This window comes from Hippoglossus stenolepis, chromosome 19 (genome assembly GCF_022539355.2).
Source record: "Hippoglossus stenolepis isolate QCI-W04-F060 chromosome 19, HSTE1.2, whole genome shotgun sequence".
Classification (NCBI taxonomy): Eukaryota; Metazoa; Chordata; class Actinopteri; order Pleuronectiformes; family Pleuronectidae; genus Hippoglossus; species Hippoglossus stenolepis.
The window spans coordinates 11,414,412-11,432,534 of record NC_061501.1 but is presented as its reverse complement, the minus strand read 5'-3'; the positions used below and the strand labels follow the sequence as shown (position 1 = coordinate 11,432,534).

The 18,123-nt window shown below is 41.8% G+C and overlaps 1 protein-coding gene across 15 annotated transcripts in view; it reads right to left on the bottom strand.

The window, feature by feature from the left end:
* eya1 (EYA transcriptional coactivator and phosphatase 1) overlaps positions 1-18,123 on the bottom strand; it is a 65,569-nt gene that overhangs the window by 29,972 nt on the left and 17,474 nt on the right. For 6 of the 15 annotated variants that reach the window (XM_035142503.2, XM_035142498.2, XM_035142493.2 and 3 more), the window contains 3 exons: positions 3,498-3,625; positions 2,817-2,882; positions 1,360-1,437 (listed from right to left, as the gene is read on the bottom strand). In XM_035142503.2, the coding sequence (XP_034998394.1) occupies positions 1,360-1,437; positions 2,817-2,882; positions 3,498-3,621 (268 nt within the window). In that variant the 5' untranslated portion in view covers positions 3,622-3,625. Of the gene's footprint in view, positions 1-1,359; positions 1,438-2,816; positions 2,883-3,497; positions 3,626-5,267; positions 5,333-11,036; positions 11,326-18,123 lie in introns of those variants that run through there. The other 9 variants (XM_035142504.2, XM_035142507.2, XM_035142506.2 and 6 more) reach the window with 6 other exon arrangements.

Here is an 18,123-nt window from a genome sequence, read left to right as displayed (position 1 = left end):
TAAAATAATAAATTAAAATTAAACACACAAGAACCTCGCCTAAAATTAAAAAGTACCATTATTTGTTTTAATTTAAGCAATCATTTTTTAATAGTATGCATAATTCATTTAAAATATATCTACATTTTCAATAAAAAGCAACCAATGGAAGTCTGACTTAGATTATTTTATGTTTGATATAACATCTGCATTAAAAAATGTTAAAATCACAATTAATAAAATGCACAGTCAAATTCACAGTTGGAACATTTCAGACCGGCTACAATCAGTTCTGGTGTTTAACTGCAGCCGAGTGGCACAGTCTCGAAACATCTGTCTAATTGGTCATGACATGTAAAATATGGGATTTGGTTGCGGGGGAGAGCTAACTGTATGTAACTGTATGCTGTAACCCCTCACACACGTTATTAATATTGAACACTTTTCCCACATCGGCAGCACCTGCCACTGGACAAAACCTGCTCTTCTGAACGCAGCTTTGGGTTTCCCCCCGCAGAGGATACGGGGTGTAAGATTACTAAATTTCATTAATACTGTCACAGTCAAAAGTCATAGCAGTGATTTATGCACTTCTTGTGTTAAAGTATCAAGTACTTAGTGAAACCGTGATGGGAAAACAGGAAAATTAGCAGCAAGATAATACCACACGCGGTCGGATGTGATTCTATTAATGAAGGTTTATAGAAAACGTAACATGGAGCTGCTGGTTGACATAGATACCACTCACAGTGGAAAAAAGAAATAAGCAAAAAAATTATCACATTAGAGATTTTTTTTCTTTTTAAATTCTTAGAATGCTCATTAAACTCATTATACTACGTTATGTCAGTGTGTGTGTGTGTGTGTGTGTGTGTGTGTGTGTGTCTGTCTGATGTTCCCGTGCTGAGGGGAGGGTGTCAAAACCCTGGCACTGACAGGGCGATAGGGTAACAGCCCGTGGAGAGCGAGGGCCACTGGGACGCCATGTCACTCCACTGGACAGACAGGCTCAGTGCATTACAGGTCATAATTCAGTCCTCGCTGGCATGGGAACCAGCAGTGTTACACACAAACACACACACACACACACAGACACGAGCAAGCATAGCATATATATGTGCTGACAAAGGAAAGGTAGAGTCTCTTGTTCTTTAACACACACACACACACTCACACACACACACACACACACACACACACACACACTATATTGGAGTTTTAGCTGCAGGGACACTTCCTGAGGCCCCGGCTTATCAGTCACCCATCTCTCGGCTCATCTCTCACTAATCAGTTCTGCAGCTGTGTGTGTGTCTGTGTGTGTGTGTGAGAGAGAGGGAGAGAGAGAGAGACACAAACACACACACGGTCCTCCCCGCTCACCTGATCCTGAGAAGCTGTCGAGAGAGGTGTCTGCTACTGAGGTGATGATTTCGCTGCTGCTCATTGGCTCGGTTTTAACTGCAAACAAAGAAGCCACATTGTCACCAAATGCACCAAATCAACATCTGCAACAGAAGAAAAAAGAAAAAAAGAAAATATCAGATTCAACCACATCAAACTTTCAGATTTTCACATTCAGAAAATTAAATCAAAACAAGTACTCAGTGCAAAAAAAATTAAAAATACAGAGGTGGGGCGTAGTAGTCAAACTTTTCAGCAGTATCTACAATGTCAGCAAATTTAGATGGATTATGTATAATATATTTTCAAAGGTTTCTATATATATTTTTTATTTTACTTAACTATCTTTATTTGGTTTTGAAGGGATTTATTCAAGAGACTTTATCTTTATATCTGATCCTTATCTGACGACCTGGAGTCATTTTCCTAGTTTCTTTATTTCAAAAATGCATTTAAACTATTTTGCAGGAGCAACATTAATAACCTCACATACTAAATAAAACTAAATAATAGAATCTTATATCATCACTTTAATTTAATGATGAATTACAGGCTTATCTGTACTTAAATGTAGCATGAAATAAAACACTGTGGATGTGTGTTAAGAGTCAGTGATAAAAAAACACAAGCACAATTGAAATGTCAAGGAAATGTATGGCGTATAAAATCTTTTTGAGAGTGTAGCAAACGCTGTTTGACCTTGACTCCATTAAACAGCTCAACGATAGATCTGCAAAGACAATTTCACAGCTATCTGACAGCTCGGGAACCTTTGAAATCAATCCATTTCACTTCAGGCGGGCTGCAGGTTTTTTCTTTTTTCTCTTTTTTTTTTTTGGCAAAGCAAATTGACAATGTGGGCAAAGGGAGTCATGCTCAGTGGAATCCCTGATGGTTGAAGAAGCCATTTGCTGTCATGTTTTACATGTTTCTGCTATGCACGTTCGGTGCAGAAACATATGTAGACGAGGGGCAATTCTTTTTGAACAACACACTGATGAAATATAGTGGCGAGGTGCATGCATAAACTAGCACACTCAGCGCACGGAGCAAACAAAAAAACACTGTAATCAGGAAACGTCATGGAACGTTCAAACGAAAGCAAAATGCACAGTATGCAACTTCACAATCTGAACATTCACTCAACAATGGGACTGAAAATCCAGTTGCGTCAAACCATGCTTGAAACATAATACCACAACAGTTACAGCAAATACCACAGAGTTTCTGAATGAAAGGCACAATAGTTGAGGTGACGTTTTTGCAGCTGATAAATTGTGTTTTTTTGTGGGGTGACAAATTAAACTTTCCTCACAAGAGTGGTTGGTGGCTCAGAAAGAAAAAAACACAAAAACTCCTTTTGTTCTTGCTCTCAGATGAGTTTAGGGAAATCACCAAGTATTGTGCTTTCATTGTGTCACCAAGAGTAGACAAACCTGCAGCGGACTGTGAGTTAGAACCTAACAACCAGTCTGCAGTGGTAAGCATTGTGATGTTATCACCTATGGGAAAGACAGAATGGCAAAGGGGACACATGACAGTCGGCACCATGTCTACGGGCCCTGTGTCATAAATATGCAGAAAAACCAACAACAGACTAACGTGAAGATTACGTGACAGCGGGTGACGTTTTCAATAACTTCACTAAACAAAGGCTCAGATTTAAGGCACAGGTGAATCACCTGAGTAAATAACTACATGTACAACCTCATGCAAAACTCCATCATTTCCATGGCTGTAGGTTTTGAATAATTACATGGTTACTTAAATAAACAGCTAAAAGTCACCGGAAAAACAACTACTAGAGGCACTGGCATTTTTAAGCTGCAAATGATAGGACAGCAAATTGTCTATACTCAACACTGTAATCCACCCCATATAAAGTGCATTCTCTCTATTGTTTTACTGGCTGTTTAATATATATAGGTGTTTAAAATAAATAAAAAAATTCTAACGCTGCAACAGCTTTACTGACTTTATTAAAAAGTCAGTTTCACAGTGAATGTGAGGATACAGTTTCTATCCCCATTCTCAGCTTTTTAAAAATATTTAATAAAACTCCACATAACAGAGAGAACAGCTACAGCGTAACAGCAGCAGCAGCAGCGCACACATACCTTCAGTGCCATTGGGTGTCATGGAATTGTTATTGATGTGTGAGTTGTCGAGGTTGGGACCATTAGGAGATTCACTGCTTCCACTTACTCGGCTGTGAGGACTGGCTAGATCCTGCATTTCCATAGACCTGACAGGATACACACACGCGCACACACACACAAAAATCAAATTACACTTATCGCTCTGGTTTCAGGGAAGACACGCAGCTCTGATACGCAATGTTGTGCACACAAAATGCCTAATACACTCGTCCAGATTTAGATAAATGAAACGGTGATGATACTAAAAAGTAAAAATAGAAGTTTAAGTATTATAAAAGAGAAGATTAGTTTAATATATTCTTTTACATTTGCATTTAAAGTGTAGAATTTACTGCGATTTCACAAATGGCTATTTTGCATGTGATATTTGCAATTCAATTCGAACTACCGTCATTTTTAAATGTTGCACAAATGTACTTGTGACATAAAAGAAATATAGATTGTCTACAAAAATATGACACACTCACAAAAACTGAGGCATTACAAATGAAATAAACACTAAACATTTTGAAAAGACAGACACAATTTATCTTATTACAGCAGCCCCACAACAAGTTGTACAAGATGTGAACACAAAGAGTTTACTATCAATTTACTCTGAGTAAAAATGGCCCTTAGTGTATATTGTATTGTGTGGTATCGAAGACTGTTAACAGATGTTTGCTGGTCTGAGGCATCAGTTAATGTGCCTGTTAAACGTGCAGCACTCTTGCCTGATTGTAAGAGCCCATGCCTCAGTGATGGGCAGATGAGAAGCTCATGAGGCGTGTGTTTGCTCTGGCAAGCTCCTTAATTGTTTCTGTGTTTATACGAAAGACCACGCCACCAAAAACATTATTCTATCTCCTCGTTTGTGCGCTCAAAGGATTTGATCGAGTGTAGACAATGAAGTCGAGGGGAAGGCACGAGTGATTTGAAAAGCACAGCCACAAACTCCAGAACCCATTTGTCTGTGCCACCGTTCCCATTGAAACGGCGAGTTAATGAAATTAGGACAAAATGTTTTGTAAATTATACTGACATTTCCAATTATGTCCCAGGGTTCTGGGTATCTCTGCTATCGATAAACATTGGCCTCTTCCACAGGGCAACACAGAGATAAATGCTCAAGTAACTGTAAGTACAGTAGTTTGAGTGCTATCAGATGGGGGGGGGGGAAAGAAACCAGAATAAAGATAAAAAGATTAAATTATGAGATATATTTACTGTATTTAAGATTATATTAAATACAGTTTAGCAAACAAAGTATTTTTCTTGCAGGCCTAATCCAATTTAAATATCATTGGAAAATAAATATTTTTCAGCATTCGATTAAAACAAATTAAAACACTGAAATGCAAGTAATAAAAAATATTCTTAAGGATAATTCAATCTTCTTCACACCGTCCAATAACGGCTGCATTATCCTTTCCCAATGGTATATTCATTTACTTCTGCCCTTAAAATATCACACCCGCAAAGCATACAACCACACAGAGGTGCAAATATAAGCACTTAAGGACTGTGCAAGGCAAACTAACCTCTTTCCTACATCTCACACTCAACCCTCTTTTCTTCTCCTTTGCTCCAAACATTTTAGTCATTAGCTGACATCACTATCTCCCATCAGAAGACACAGTAGACTGAGAGAAGTTGACAGTTGTTTAGCAGAGTGTCTAAGACGATCTCTGAAGCCCCCGCACAGAGGTTAACGTCCCTGATGCTGCAGCGGCTTAACTGTGCTCTTACCTGCAGCTAGAATGGCTCAGGGTCCTCTCAAACCAACCACACTCTGCCTCCACCTGCCCAGGCAGAAACAATGTCACTCCTTGTTATTGCAGCTCGATGTCACAGTCCAGAGCCATCCCTGACACAAAAAGGCATGTCTGAGAAAACATTATTGTTATTCTGGAGCAGAATGGGAAGAGGAGGCTTGCAGGGGGAACAGAGGCGCGCATTGTCTCCCTCCCGAGCCGCAGCCCTGTTCCACTGTTGTTTCCTCCGCCAGGTCCTCCCTCCTCCCTGAGCGAGGGGAGCACGGCCAAATGACGGAAAGGTGATTCATCATTGGTCTACGACAGCTGCAAACTGGATTAGCCCTCCCCCAATCAACATGCAAAGCTGCTTAGCCAAGGTAAGCAGGAAGGGGTGGTGGTGGTGGTGGGGGGGAGTTGTTGCGGGGGTGAAGGTAGGCAGAGGGTGAGGGCTGGGGGATCGCAGGCTGAGGGGGCAGCAGAGGGTGGGAGAGGCTGCCTGCTTTCCTGCTTGAGGTAGCCTGCTGCTGGGAGGAAGATGGGACTTGTTGAGGAGAGACAAGTCAAGCGTGACACCCCTAGCATCTTCAGCAGATCTTTCATCTGCAATTGACACTATCTGAAATTTATCAGCACTCCCGATCCCAGCAAACTGACAGGTCCTAATGACCGTCAGGGCTGCTTTCCGTGGGCCTGCCCCAGCCTGGGGCCACAGCACAGAGACACACAACTTCCCTCTTCACACAGTCACAATGGGCAGAATAGCAGAGAAGGGGAATAATACACACACTCACACAGGCCTTATATAAATCTTTTCTTTTCCTGTGGCAACATGAAAATTCATGCTTATGTCTTTTTCTGTAGCACACACAGAGACACATAACTCATGTCCGCATGTGTGCACACACTCGTGCACGGGGCACATCGGAGGCCCCCACATCAGTGGTGCACACACACACACACGCATACGCACACACTCACACATGCAGGGCACTTTAGAGGCCCCCAGATCAGTGGTGCATCTCAGACAATGAAGGAGACTGGAAACAAGAACACAGAGAGCATATGGAGCCACATATGTTTCCTATGACGCTACGAATGCCTCTATTACTCTCCTTTAGCTGACAGTTACATTCTGCTGTCCACTCCCGCTCTGCTCGTCTCTCTCCAAACATAAAGCGGAGCCATATACTTGCACGACTATAACACTATATTTGACCTGACTCCTGCCCACCATGGGGACACAGGGTCCAAAAGAAGGTCAAAGGTATACAGCTGGTCATGAAAGGAAAAATAATAAATTGATTTTTTATTTTTTCAAAAATCCTGGCATGATTTTTTTAATAGCTGACTGTTTACATGAGCCAGGGTAACCTGAGCTGCATGCATGGTCTTAAGTTTTTTTTTTTCCTTCGGTTTTTTTCACCAGGCTTTGCTCTTCACACCAAGGCAAAGCCTTCATGAATACCATTCCAGCTTTACAATTCGCCTCCTCTCCTGCTGCTTATGGTGCAGCCATCTTAGCGAAAATAACCATTATATTTCATTTTCACTCCGAGAAGCCACGGACAACAGCAGTGCCTCCTCCTGGCATTTCACAATATTGAAATATGCAGAAGGGATTTCAACAAAACAGAGAAATATAAATCCGCAGAGGTAAAACGCCAGAAAGACGAAAGAGAAATTATTTTTGCCACAGCACATTAACAGCGATCACAGAGTTGAGGGGGGAGTTGTGGAGAGGGTTCTGTGGTGGGTTGATGTGGTGTGTGTGTGTGTGTGTGTGTGTGTGTGTGTGTGTGTGTGTGTGTGTGTGTGTGTGTGTGTGTGTGTGTGTGTGTGTGTGTGTGTGTGTGTGTGTGTGTGGGGTGGTTCTCTGCAAGCCAGTGAAGCCATTACCATGCTGGTGTCTCTGCCAGTGCCAGCAGGTGAAACCAGCCAGGTGAAGAGAGAAAGAGAGAGAGAAGGGGGGCGGGGGGTTGCACGGGAGATGGGAAAGGAGAAGTCAGAGAGGGGGTTGGGGGGCGAGCAGGGATTTAAAAGCAAAAACAAGCCTTTCTTCTGCCACGCTAAATATTTATCGTAAAAAAAAAAAAAGGTGGACGCATTCAGCATCTTTGATGTGCGTCTTAGTTCAACCTGAACTGCCAGGTCTTTGAAGCGAACAAGAACAAAGCCCAGCTACAGATGAAGCGGTGGAAGTGTCATCAAGCGAAAAAGAAAAAAGAAAAAAGGAAAGGAGATGAGGTAGAAGAGCCACAACACGCTTCACTCACGGTTGTTTGCAAGCCCTTTTGTTTCCCTTTTCTTATTTCAAGACCTGCGTTTTCCAAAGGTAAACATAGTCAGCCAAGCTTTTAGCATAGATCATCTCGGCATGCAGGCTGTCTGACCTGGCACTAATCATTTTCTCTCTGTGCCTGTGGGACTCTAGAGGTGAGGGTTACCTATTTTCACATGTAAGATGTTGTGTCATCTGCAAAAGTATTTTCACATTAGAAGAAGAAGATCAAACAGAAGATGTGACTGCAAAAAAATACGAGTGTACTACGCTTTGTTTATGTCCATCCTCCACTCGCTGTATCATCTTTAACAGATATTAATTTTACAGGGCAAAGTGCACAGTCCTTTGTGTTCTGCAGACTATGTAAAGCCATGTGTTGTGAGTTACAATTTTTGAAAAACAATGCTTTAATCAAAATCTAACTTTAAAACAACTAATCCCCACTTAAGCTGGTCAGCTGAATCCACATGGTGGCCCAGGAAAAATAAATCCACTCGCAAAGAATGTAGATGCAGACAACAATTGAACACAGATGTGAGTGGAATTAGGCACAAGTTTACAAAATGCTACACTTCACTTGTATCTCTATACGTGGCTGAAAAAACGAGGGCTGCCAACAAATGCAACATTAAAGAGCTTTGGGGAGTTTTTATTGTTTTTTTGCATCCTCAAAAAAGTTAAATATTGTTGATAAGACAGCTACAGCTCATTTTGAAATAAAATAGACTTTCGAAATTTCATGGCTGTGCAGGTCTGATTTCAAAATTTATTTTTTACAGAATAAAGCACACAAATTATTTTAAATAAAAGCATGAGATGTTGCTTCTTTGTTTTTTTTATTCTCCATTCATATCCTGCATATTTATTTATACGGATTTAACTCACTGTTGTGGGATATTCAGCGCAACTCACAAAGAGACTGATGGCGACAAATTATGCAACCACACAGGGCTTCACGTGCAATTTAAAATGTTTGCACTTGCACACAATTAAACGCACAATTATTCACACGTGTGTTGTTTGTCGCTTTGCAATTTGTCTCTCTCATTGGGCTCAATCTGACACGGTGCTCCAGCAATTCACTCAATGGCTACATTAAATCTGTTAATACTGTGCTCTTCAACCCTCAAAATTATTTCCAGAAGGCCAGCTCGCCTTTGCGGGGCCATCAAACAAGATTTAAGGTGCACGTTTTTATCACGGGCTGCCCACCACACGAGACCACCGCAGAATGATAGAGGCTGTGCAGCACCAAGATGAAAGAAAAGTCCAGTGACAAATCTGACGCCTAAATCACTTTAATGCTCGTGACTTGTTGTTCTAATTCTCCCAAATCTGACACAGACCTGTTCTGTGAAGGGAATTATAATGCATGAAGGATTGGAAGTGAAGCAAATTCTAAAATTGCAGAGGATGTTAAAAAATATACTTCTTTTAAAAGCAAGAAGGATTTATAATGATCTGTGCAGAGGGGCGTTGCACTATAGGCACGTTTGCAATACAATTCAATCTCTACAAATACAATTGTTTAGACTCAGCAGCTTCCCAATTACCCGGCTCTGTGTAAACATATTGCCATTTACAAACAAACACACAAGTGGGTATTAGTGATTGAGGACCTGTAATGTCAATCAACAGAAATCTTTAAAGCTCATTTCCTGCTCTTTCAGCCACACAATTCAGATCCAAACAGAGGTGTGTTAACAAAATAACACCCCGCAGTATTTAGTAAACAACCCCTGGTCGCCCACTATAGGGCTACTTAATAGGAGGTCACCTATTTCCTTCTTCTTTCTCTCGCTCTGTCTCCCCCTCTCTCGCCGTCTTCCGAGCGAAGCAGGATCAATTAGCCCTCTGTGTCTTTCACCGTTTTCAATCTTCCTCCCTGAGAGAATAGGACGAGGGTTCGGCCCCGGCTAAACACATCCATACGGGAGGCATCAGGCCTTGGGCAAACAATGCCACCGTCGACCACTCTTTCTTCTGCTCGCTGCTGCTACACATGCATGAAGCTCCGCAGCCAGGCAGGGAGAGAGAGCGAGAGAGAGAGAGAGAGAGACCCTGATCTCTGCCTGCGTAAAGCAAATACACAGTGTAAACAGCCCCTAAATCAGCCAGCTCATTATCTGTTAATTGGATAAATAAGGTTATTGTGTGCGTGAATGGTTGCAGCAGGCGGTCGCACACACTGTCATGTTTGTCTACACGGAGCGAAGGCCACTCTGGCTCTCTACCCTAACCTCTCCACTTCCTCTCTTTCATCTGCTAACACACACCTTTCTAAATACAGAAAAGGAGCAGGCGTTTGAAAATGACAGGAATTAGAAGATGAAAAAGGACAGGGGAAAAAAAATAAAAAAACTTTCAGAGATGAAATGCCCCTTCAAACAAACACACACACACACACACACACACACACACACACACACACACACTCGTACACACCATACAGTAATTCCCTGGCTTGTGATGTAAACCTGTGATCACGCACACAACATTAAACCAGAACATCCTTCAATTAGCGAGGCTAGTGATTACAGCAGCTGAGTCATCTCCACTACACGTGAAACACTGGCGAGCGGAGACGCAGCGCGGCCGGGAGTCGCGGCCTGTTGTCTTGGACAGACGCTGGGAGCCTCTCAGGTCTCCTCGCAGCATTCCTGGCCTCAGCAGATGGCATTGGATGTCAACTGCTTTAACTGTGTTGGTTTTGTTTGTTCTGCCAGTCGAAAAAGAGACTCACTGCAGGGGAGCAGCGTGTTTTCCTCGCTTGACCAAAAAAATGCAGACTGGGCCAAGGAGAGGAGGATACTATATTTGTCAATGGAATTGGGCACTGATGATATTGTTTTCAAAACAGACGTAGATTATTTTTCGACAATTTTCAAATGTATTTTTAATCACAAAAAGAGGAAATCTTGAATTATATAAATTTAATTGAAAGATTTTTTAGCTCTAAATTGCCGTTTAAAGATCTAATTAAAGTAATTGCTTTTATGGATTAACATATTTATCAGGATGTAGGTTGTATTTATTGAATTTAATTAAAGTTAAACATTCACCTAGAAAAAATATTTTTTGTTTTGCTATTATCTCTCTATCATCAATGAATTACATCTGCCATGTGCCGAGTCTTCTTTAATTTATATTATTATTTTCTGTACAGCTCTACACTATTACAATTTTAGCAATATTGATTTTATTTTTAGGTTGTTTGTATATCTGACAATTAATGACAGTATAAGTGCAAAAATTTGTTTTTTACTCCAACCTCTTTGTTGACGTAGCTGCTTTAAATGGGAATTATCTCTTGAATTTAAAGCTGATGCAAATCTATGAAATGAAAGGGCTATTTTCACACACACACACACACACGCACACAAACATAAATACACACACACTGACACACTCGAAATTAATAAAATTGAGACAAGACAAGCATCAGATAAAACATGAGGTAGAAATTCAAATTATACTTACTACAATTATGGTTGAATCCCTGCGTGTTTATCCCGTCCTCTTTCTTAAAAACAAAAATCGTCTACAGACAGATCAGTCAGTCCAGCAGAAATGGACAGCAGACTCTCTGAAGCGCTTCTTCAGCTGCTGCCAGAATCTGTAGCACAGTGAATGTAAACTACAAGACTACTTTTTCTTTTTCATTTTAGGTGTTGGAACCCATGGAGCCCCGCGCCGTATCTCAGGAGACCCAGTCCCAGTGAGAAAGAGAGTTGTCCGATTACTGCTTCGAGCAGTGACTAGTGAGTGTCTGAGGAAGAGGGAAAAAAAGAGAGAGAGTGAGAGAGCGACGGCTGGAGAGGGAGGGAGGGAGGGAACGAGGGAGGGAGAGGGAGGCTGCTGCCGTTTGAAAAAGCAGGAAAGTTGCTCGGTGCTCTCTCACAGGAAGACTTTGGGTCTGGAGGAGGCACGCGGGAGTTGTGCCTCACACCAGCTCCCCATGTGTCATTCACTCGCAGCTTTAAGCAATAGAGCCCTCTCCAGATCGTATCAGTGGAGACTTAAGACAATGAAATGGCAGATCCCTCCACTGGCCTGACCAGGCCGTGCTCACACACCCCGAGGGCCCACACTTTTCTTCTCCCCCCTTTTCTCCCTTGTTTTTGTTATGCTCTCTCTTCTTCTTCTTTTTTTTTTTTTTTCTTTACCACAAACCACATTTTTTTCTGCTCTCTCTTGTGAGTCTTAGGTCACTGCTGGATTTCTCTCTCTGAGTCGCAGAGGAACTCCAGAGGGTAAACAGGGGTTCAGGTCATTAGCTTAGGTGATGGGGTGCGGGGAGGTTTAACAGCGGCCCGAGCGTCCCGGCTCTGTCCGTCTGCACTGCAGTCTAGTGGAAGTCCTCCGTCAACACATACACGCCGCGCCTGTGTGCAAGGTAATGACTGCCTTCTGTCTGCTCCAGGTTATTATTTCAACTGTGCGAAGCTGCTAAACAAGGCCACGCTGCTACTGATGAGCTCAAACTGGTGATTTATGGAAGCTGGTGATGAGGCTTGTACAACTTTCGCTTCAATATGCTATGACTTTTCTTTCCCCCCCCCCCCCAAGAATATCAATTCTGTGTAATGAATGGTTGGGAGTGCAATGGGCCATTTAAAATTTAATCTTCACGTAATAAAACCGAGGGTGAAATACCAACTGTAATGCTGAAAAATGATTTTCAAGGAAGAGGAAACCATACATTTACTATGGTAAAGAGGTGCTGAGAGAAAAAGAACACCCATGGCTGAAAGAATGGTCTACTGTGTTCGTGGTTGGTCTGTGTATGCACTCCTTGTATATCTGCTACTTATGGTCAGTGGGTGAAATAGAAATTGATCACGTTTGTGACAAAAAAGAGCAAAATCATAGCTGTTTTTGTCACATGCCACGATCAAAAGGAAACTGATAGATTAGTAGATTTCTCCTGGACCAGCCACTGAGTTCACAACCCGCACTGAAAGCAGGTCAACGCCAACCCACCTCTGTGCAGCAGCAGTCAACAAGGAGCTGACAGAAATAGATCAGAGCTGTGAGCCCAGCTCCTGATTTAAATACGCAGCAGCAATGAGGTGTACGAGCTGGAAATGCAAGCGCTACTTCCTTTTTACCCATAGGTGAACCGGTGGGCTTGTGTTTCAGCATCAGAGCATGAAATATATTGCACATTCAACAGGTAACAGATAACTCGATTGACTAATAGATGCTGGGGGACTCTCAGGTGACGATTTCTAATAGCGGTGGGGTACATGTGCCAATTAACTTGCTGGATTTACTCTGTTGATCTCTATTTCAATAAGCGAGATGTATGAAATTAGCTGGAGATGTAATTTTGCAAGTGAGTTATTTTCAAATTGCACAGTATCATTATCCAGAGTTGTTTATGTCTCAATGACTGAAGTCAGATTTTCCTCTTTCTCTCTGTAAGCACAGTATGTTTTGAATCAAGGCTCCAATCAACCTATGCTGTTGTTCTATTTCTTATGTTTGACAGAATGAAATACAAAACACAAGTTTACATAAGTTGCAAAGAAAAACGTGTACATTTTTTTGAGTTGAGTTTAGGAGCAAAGATGTTGAGTTTAGGAGCAAATTTCATATGGATTTAAAATATTAAAGTTCAAGAAGCAATGAGACATATTCAATAAAGCCCCTTTTCCACTATAGAAAAAACCCACTTACATCCACTAAAACCCACTACCATCTGGCTTTTGTCTGCAATGGGAATAGATATTCACTGGGCATTCACTCCCAGTAAAATGACATTGCATTCAACACAGGTTTTTATCGTCTCCGACTCCAATCAGCAGTGATGGAAACATGACACCCGGGTGAATCCGCTTATTCCTTCTTTCTTCTTTACTTTGCAGTCTAGATGTCGACACGGCACCTTTTCCAGTGCGATGTTATGACACAAATTTTACTTACGGCCATTTGCACATAAATAGCCAGATGAGTGTTTGTGTACTTATAATTTTTTACAACAGCATTTTTTTCTTTGTATCGTGCAGGATGCAACACTGGCAGGATGACAAGGTCAGCGCTTCTCAGTTTTTGGCGTGTTTGTCTCGCACATGAGAGACAGAAAGGTTAGGTACTCTACGGGCAATGGTCAACGTTAACAATACGTTAACAATACATTGTAAAAGACGTTTAAAAGATATTAGATGCAGTTTTTTTTCCTTCTGCAAATGTAAAAGCTTAGAAGCATCTACATCTGCCAAGTGGAAGCTTAACAAAAGATGCACCGATACTGTCCAACTGACATCAGCGCTAAAACGCCACTTGCCAAAAACTATATCAAGGAAGAAATTTGAGAAGTGAGCTAAGATTAAATGTGAAGCCGTTCTTTATTAAGGATTATCTTGATGGGACTCAATGGTCTTCATGTGGGGTTGCAAGGATGCCTGCCTGCAATTTAGAGTGAGGAGAGATCTGCACTGTCCCCCACTGCCAACAGGTTATCCACTCAGACCTCTCACACACGTGGAAATAGACTCGCTCTCAAATGGCTGATTACATTATGGAGATAACGAGTGGATGGTTAATGTACATCTAACTGGAATCCTAGTACTTGGAAAGTTTCAGATCCCTAACTGTGGGATCCCCCCCCCCTCCTGTTGTTCCATAAAGGAGGACATCTCAACAGAGTGAGTTTACTTATCTTGACAAAGAATATATAAACAGTGTGAAAGAAGCAGGAACGGTGTAACAAGGAATCAAATGGTGCAGATGAAACGAAATGCTAACACCCCGGTGACACAGTTGCAATATTTTCATATGCATATACGGCAAATTTGTTTGGGTAGAGCTACTACTAGTGTTTATACAATGTCACACATGGGGGGGATCAAGTTCCTTTTTTGACACAAGTCTCAGCAGAGCATTATTCTCAAAAACCTTCCTCCAAGAGGAGAAATCTGAACTTGGGATAACTTTGGATAAAATAACAGTTTTTATATATTTACACAGGCATTACCAGGTGAAGTGCTCACCTACTGACTAATGGGAAAATAAGATTTTGAAGAAAAAAAAACTCCTACCCTCCAGCATTGCTCCTGACACAAGTGGGACATTAAGTTTGCTGCATGGCAATTTGTCAAAGAGCTCTGTAAGTGCTAGGTACTGGATATTCCTGAGTTATTCAATGTGCAGGGTTTCCTGTAGAAAATAAAAAAGCTGCACAGAGTGACACATGCTTGGTAAAGCAAAACATCACTGATGACCAAGGGAAATTCAAGATCATTTTCAATACTATTCCATTCCTCTTCCGTGCCCACTGCTTGTGTTTTCATGAAAGCTCCCGAATACCAACTAGAAAGCAACATGCATAGCAACACTGACAGCAAAAACACAAAAAGGCACAAAAACATGCTACTTTCAGTTCAAGCTGCTGTATTCAAGTTTATACAATATAGGATTAACCCATCCATTTACCCAGGCTTTCATTAAACTCCACAGAAAATCTTTGATGCTGACAAGTTGCCGCCACAAAAAAAGGATTTGACAGCACAGACAGATAATTTTGAAGTCCCTCAAGGTAAATTAGTAGCAAGTCAAGTGCTTTCATGTGGTGAATGAAAGTTCCAAGTGAAGCCTGAGTTCCTTATAAATAAACATCAGGTTGGCCTGCCGCGGCCGAGGAACTGTGATAAAAGTAAACACGGCATACCTCAACCTGAAAATACACGAGGAGCTTTCCTCCGCAGCGAGAGGGGAACAAAGGAAATGGTTAACCTCAGTGGACGTCACAAACGTAAATGAACAGCGTGACCTTACTGTTGCAGCCATTTTGGTTCCAAACAAAACACGGGGGACATGTTTTGAGTTAAGGGAAATATTCATTTGTCTTTAGATTATATAAAAGAAAATACAGCAAGCCCACTTCAGCTCAGGCACTCTGTTACAAAGGATCTTCGAAAAGTAATTTAAAATGTTTGCATTTGTTGACTTGAAAATCGCAGTGCAGGCTCAAAAGTATTTTGCTCAGTAGGCACATTTATCCGTGACTGTACCCTGAGAGACAGGCTTTACTTTATGACCAGAGAGGCACACCTGGGGAAAGTCTATGAGGACCCCGAAAATCCTCAGACAGACACTTTATTGCTCTCCAATGGCCCCAAAAAAGCCAAACAAGCACCCGTTAGAGACCTATTACTCATAATGAGACATCACTATGGCTGCACGAATCACTACTGCAGGCATTACGCTGAGAATATATAGCCTGTTAAAAGATAAAGAGAATGAGTAGAGTAAACTCAGCTGAATAAGTCACTTAAATATGGGTTGTTGAGATTCATGTCTTCCTTAGAAACAAGCTTTAGTTATAAATAGGTTAAACTAAGACAATAATGTTTTGTGAGAAGTAGAAATAATAATTTTAAATCAAATGAATCACAGCTTTTGCCTTTACTCATCAAGACAAACTCAGCTGAGGGGGAGGACCTTGGCTGTCATATTTGCTTCCAGGCTTTAAATTATCTAAACACTACATTCAGCAGCTTGGCCTATGGGATTCTAAGTAGGTAAAATATGCATGGTGAAAATAGAGCTTGCATGGCTGGGATGTAATTATTTTAAATAATTTTGATTCAAGAAACAGGCTTTAATCTACAACTAATTATTTTCAGCATCACTAATAGCACTAGACCAGATACAAGAGCATTTTTCATTTTTCATACTTATTAAATTAGTTCGCCTTTGTGATATTAACTTTACTGAAGTTTTTTAAAAAGTACTTTTAACACAATGCAAGCATGTGGATAAATTCACAAGATAGAACAATCGAACTCTTGAGGAATCTGATACACAATGGAACTTTGCAAGCTGAGCACTGATTCTTAAGGTAAGTGGATGGCATGACTAAAGAAATTCTCTAGCACTAGTAATCTGGTATTTAGTTTTAAAGACAAAACCTCAGCCAGTAATGCCACTAACTCTGAATTAGCTGCACCCTAGAATACCAATATGTTTGGTAATAAATTTGCAGCACCCCTCTAATGGCAGCATTTGTCAAGACAGCCCCAACTGTCTGGGGCTGGCTTCTGACTTGCGCAACCCAGGCGGCCAGAAATGTGGCACTCCCCGTCTCCTCCACAGCTGCATGTCCAGTTGGGCCCCGGTCATCAGAGCACCGGGGGACGAGCCACTGATCAGCAGGCTCGCAGTGGGTCTGGCCCGTGGAGGGGTGGGTTGGGGACGGTGGGGGCGGTCATCACTGGGAACTTATGTTCACCACACCACCAACTCCCAGTGGGTTAGAGTACAAAATGCAGAGGTTATAGACATAACTGCTGCCTTGCAACCCCACCCCCTCAGGCTGACTCTGTTCCCGGACCCCCTCCTCCCCCGAGTAACAAACCAAACCCCCACCAGTCCAGCCACTGTGACATTTGTGAAGCCAGGAGTACACATAACAAAAACACATTAGGCAAATGTCTGGGGTCAAACGTCTGTTTGAATTGGACAGATGAAAGCCACTTAGATTGGGCCTGTGCCATTCTGCTTAGTGACTAAAAACAGTTTCAAAAGAGGTAGGCCTGTGCGAGCCGGTTTGTCTCACTGACAGAATATGCTTCCACATTCAAGTTATGAGGCCGTTTGCCAAGGGATGATACAAAAGCACAGACAAGGCTATTTAAGCCTGGGGTATTACCAATCAGCTATCTATCCTACATAAATAAAACAGGAATACCTCAGACCGGAAAATAACTTATATTTAACCTACATCCACATTTGTTCTCTAAGAAGCAAGTGCAAGCGAACACAGCCGGGGTATTTGCAGTGATGAATGGGCACTGCCATTGGACACCAGTTTTCAGTAACTTTTAACTTGCGGACAGACTTAACAGCTGGGCTTATCTGTCTACCCGGCCTCCTTCTGCATGTGCACGTAAAGAAGCCGGCGCTCGGATTATCTCGGCACCAAATGTCACTCATTTTATAGAACAGCAGGAAACCTGCTGAGCCGCACAATTTTTCACAGCCTTGAGGACAGTGTGAACTATTAGCAGCTTGCCAAACCAGTAGGTCCCTCCGATCATGCCGGTGTCGGAGAGACATGAAGTATGACAAGAGGTTCCAAAATAACCGATGGGATAATCACAGTTTAAGACTATGCAAGAGGAGTGCTGATGTATATGCTAATACCTCAGCCCAAAGTACCTCATGGTGACTTCTGTGCATGTCTGGTACTTGTCGCTGCGGTCATCATGACTGCGGGAGACAACCTTTCATTTATTGTTTTTACTAGAGCACTACTGCTGTGCTATCAATATCCAGTGGACAGGAAGGGCTGTCTAAGTAATTTTACATATGACAAAACAAAGACGGCATCATCCAAGGGAGGAGACTGCTAACAGTGGGTCACAAAGCAGGAAGAAACTACAATGGAGCACCCAACAGTTCCCTTAATTTCAATCTGCTGCACCAAATTGCACATACTCATAGATATCAGACCACTAAATATGCCAGAAGAGTTTTTTTATCATCTCCTGGATTTATTCTCCAAGAAAATCTGTGAAAATGACAAAAAGCATCCTCACTATGTGCAGCGCAAGGGATAAAA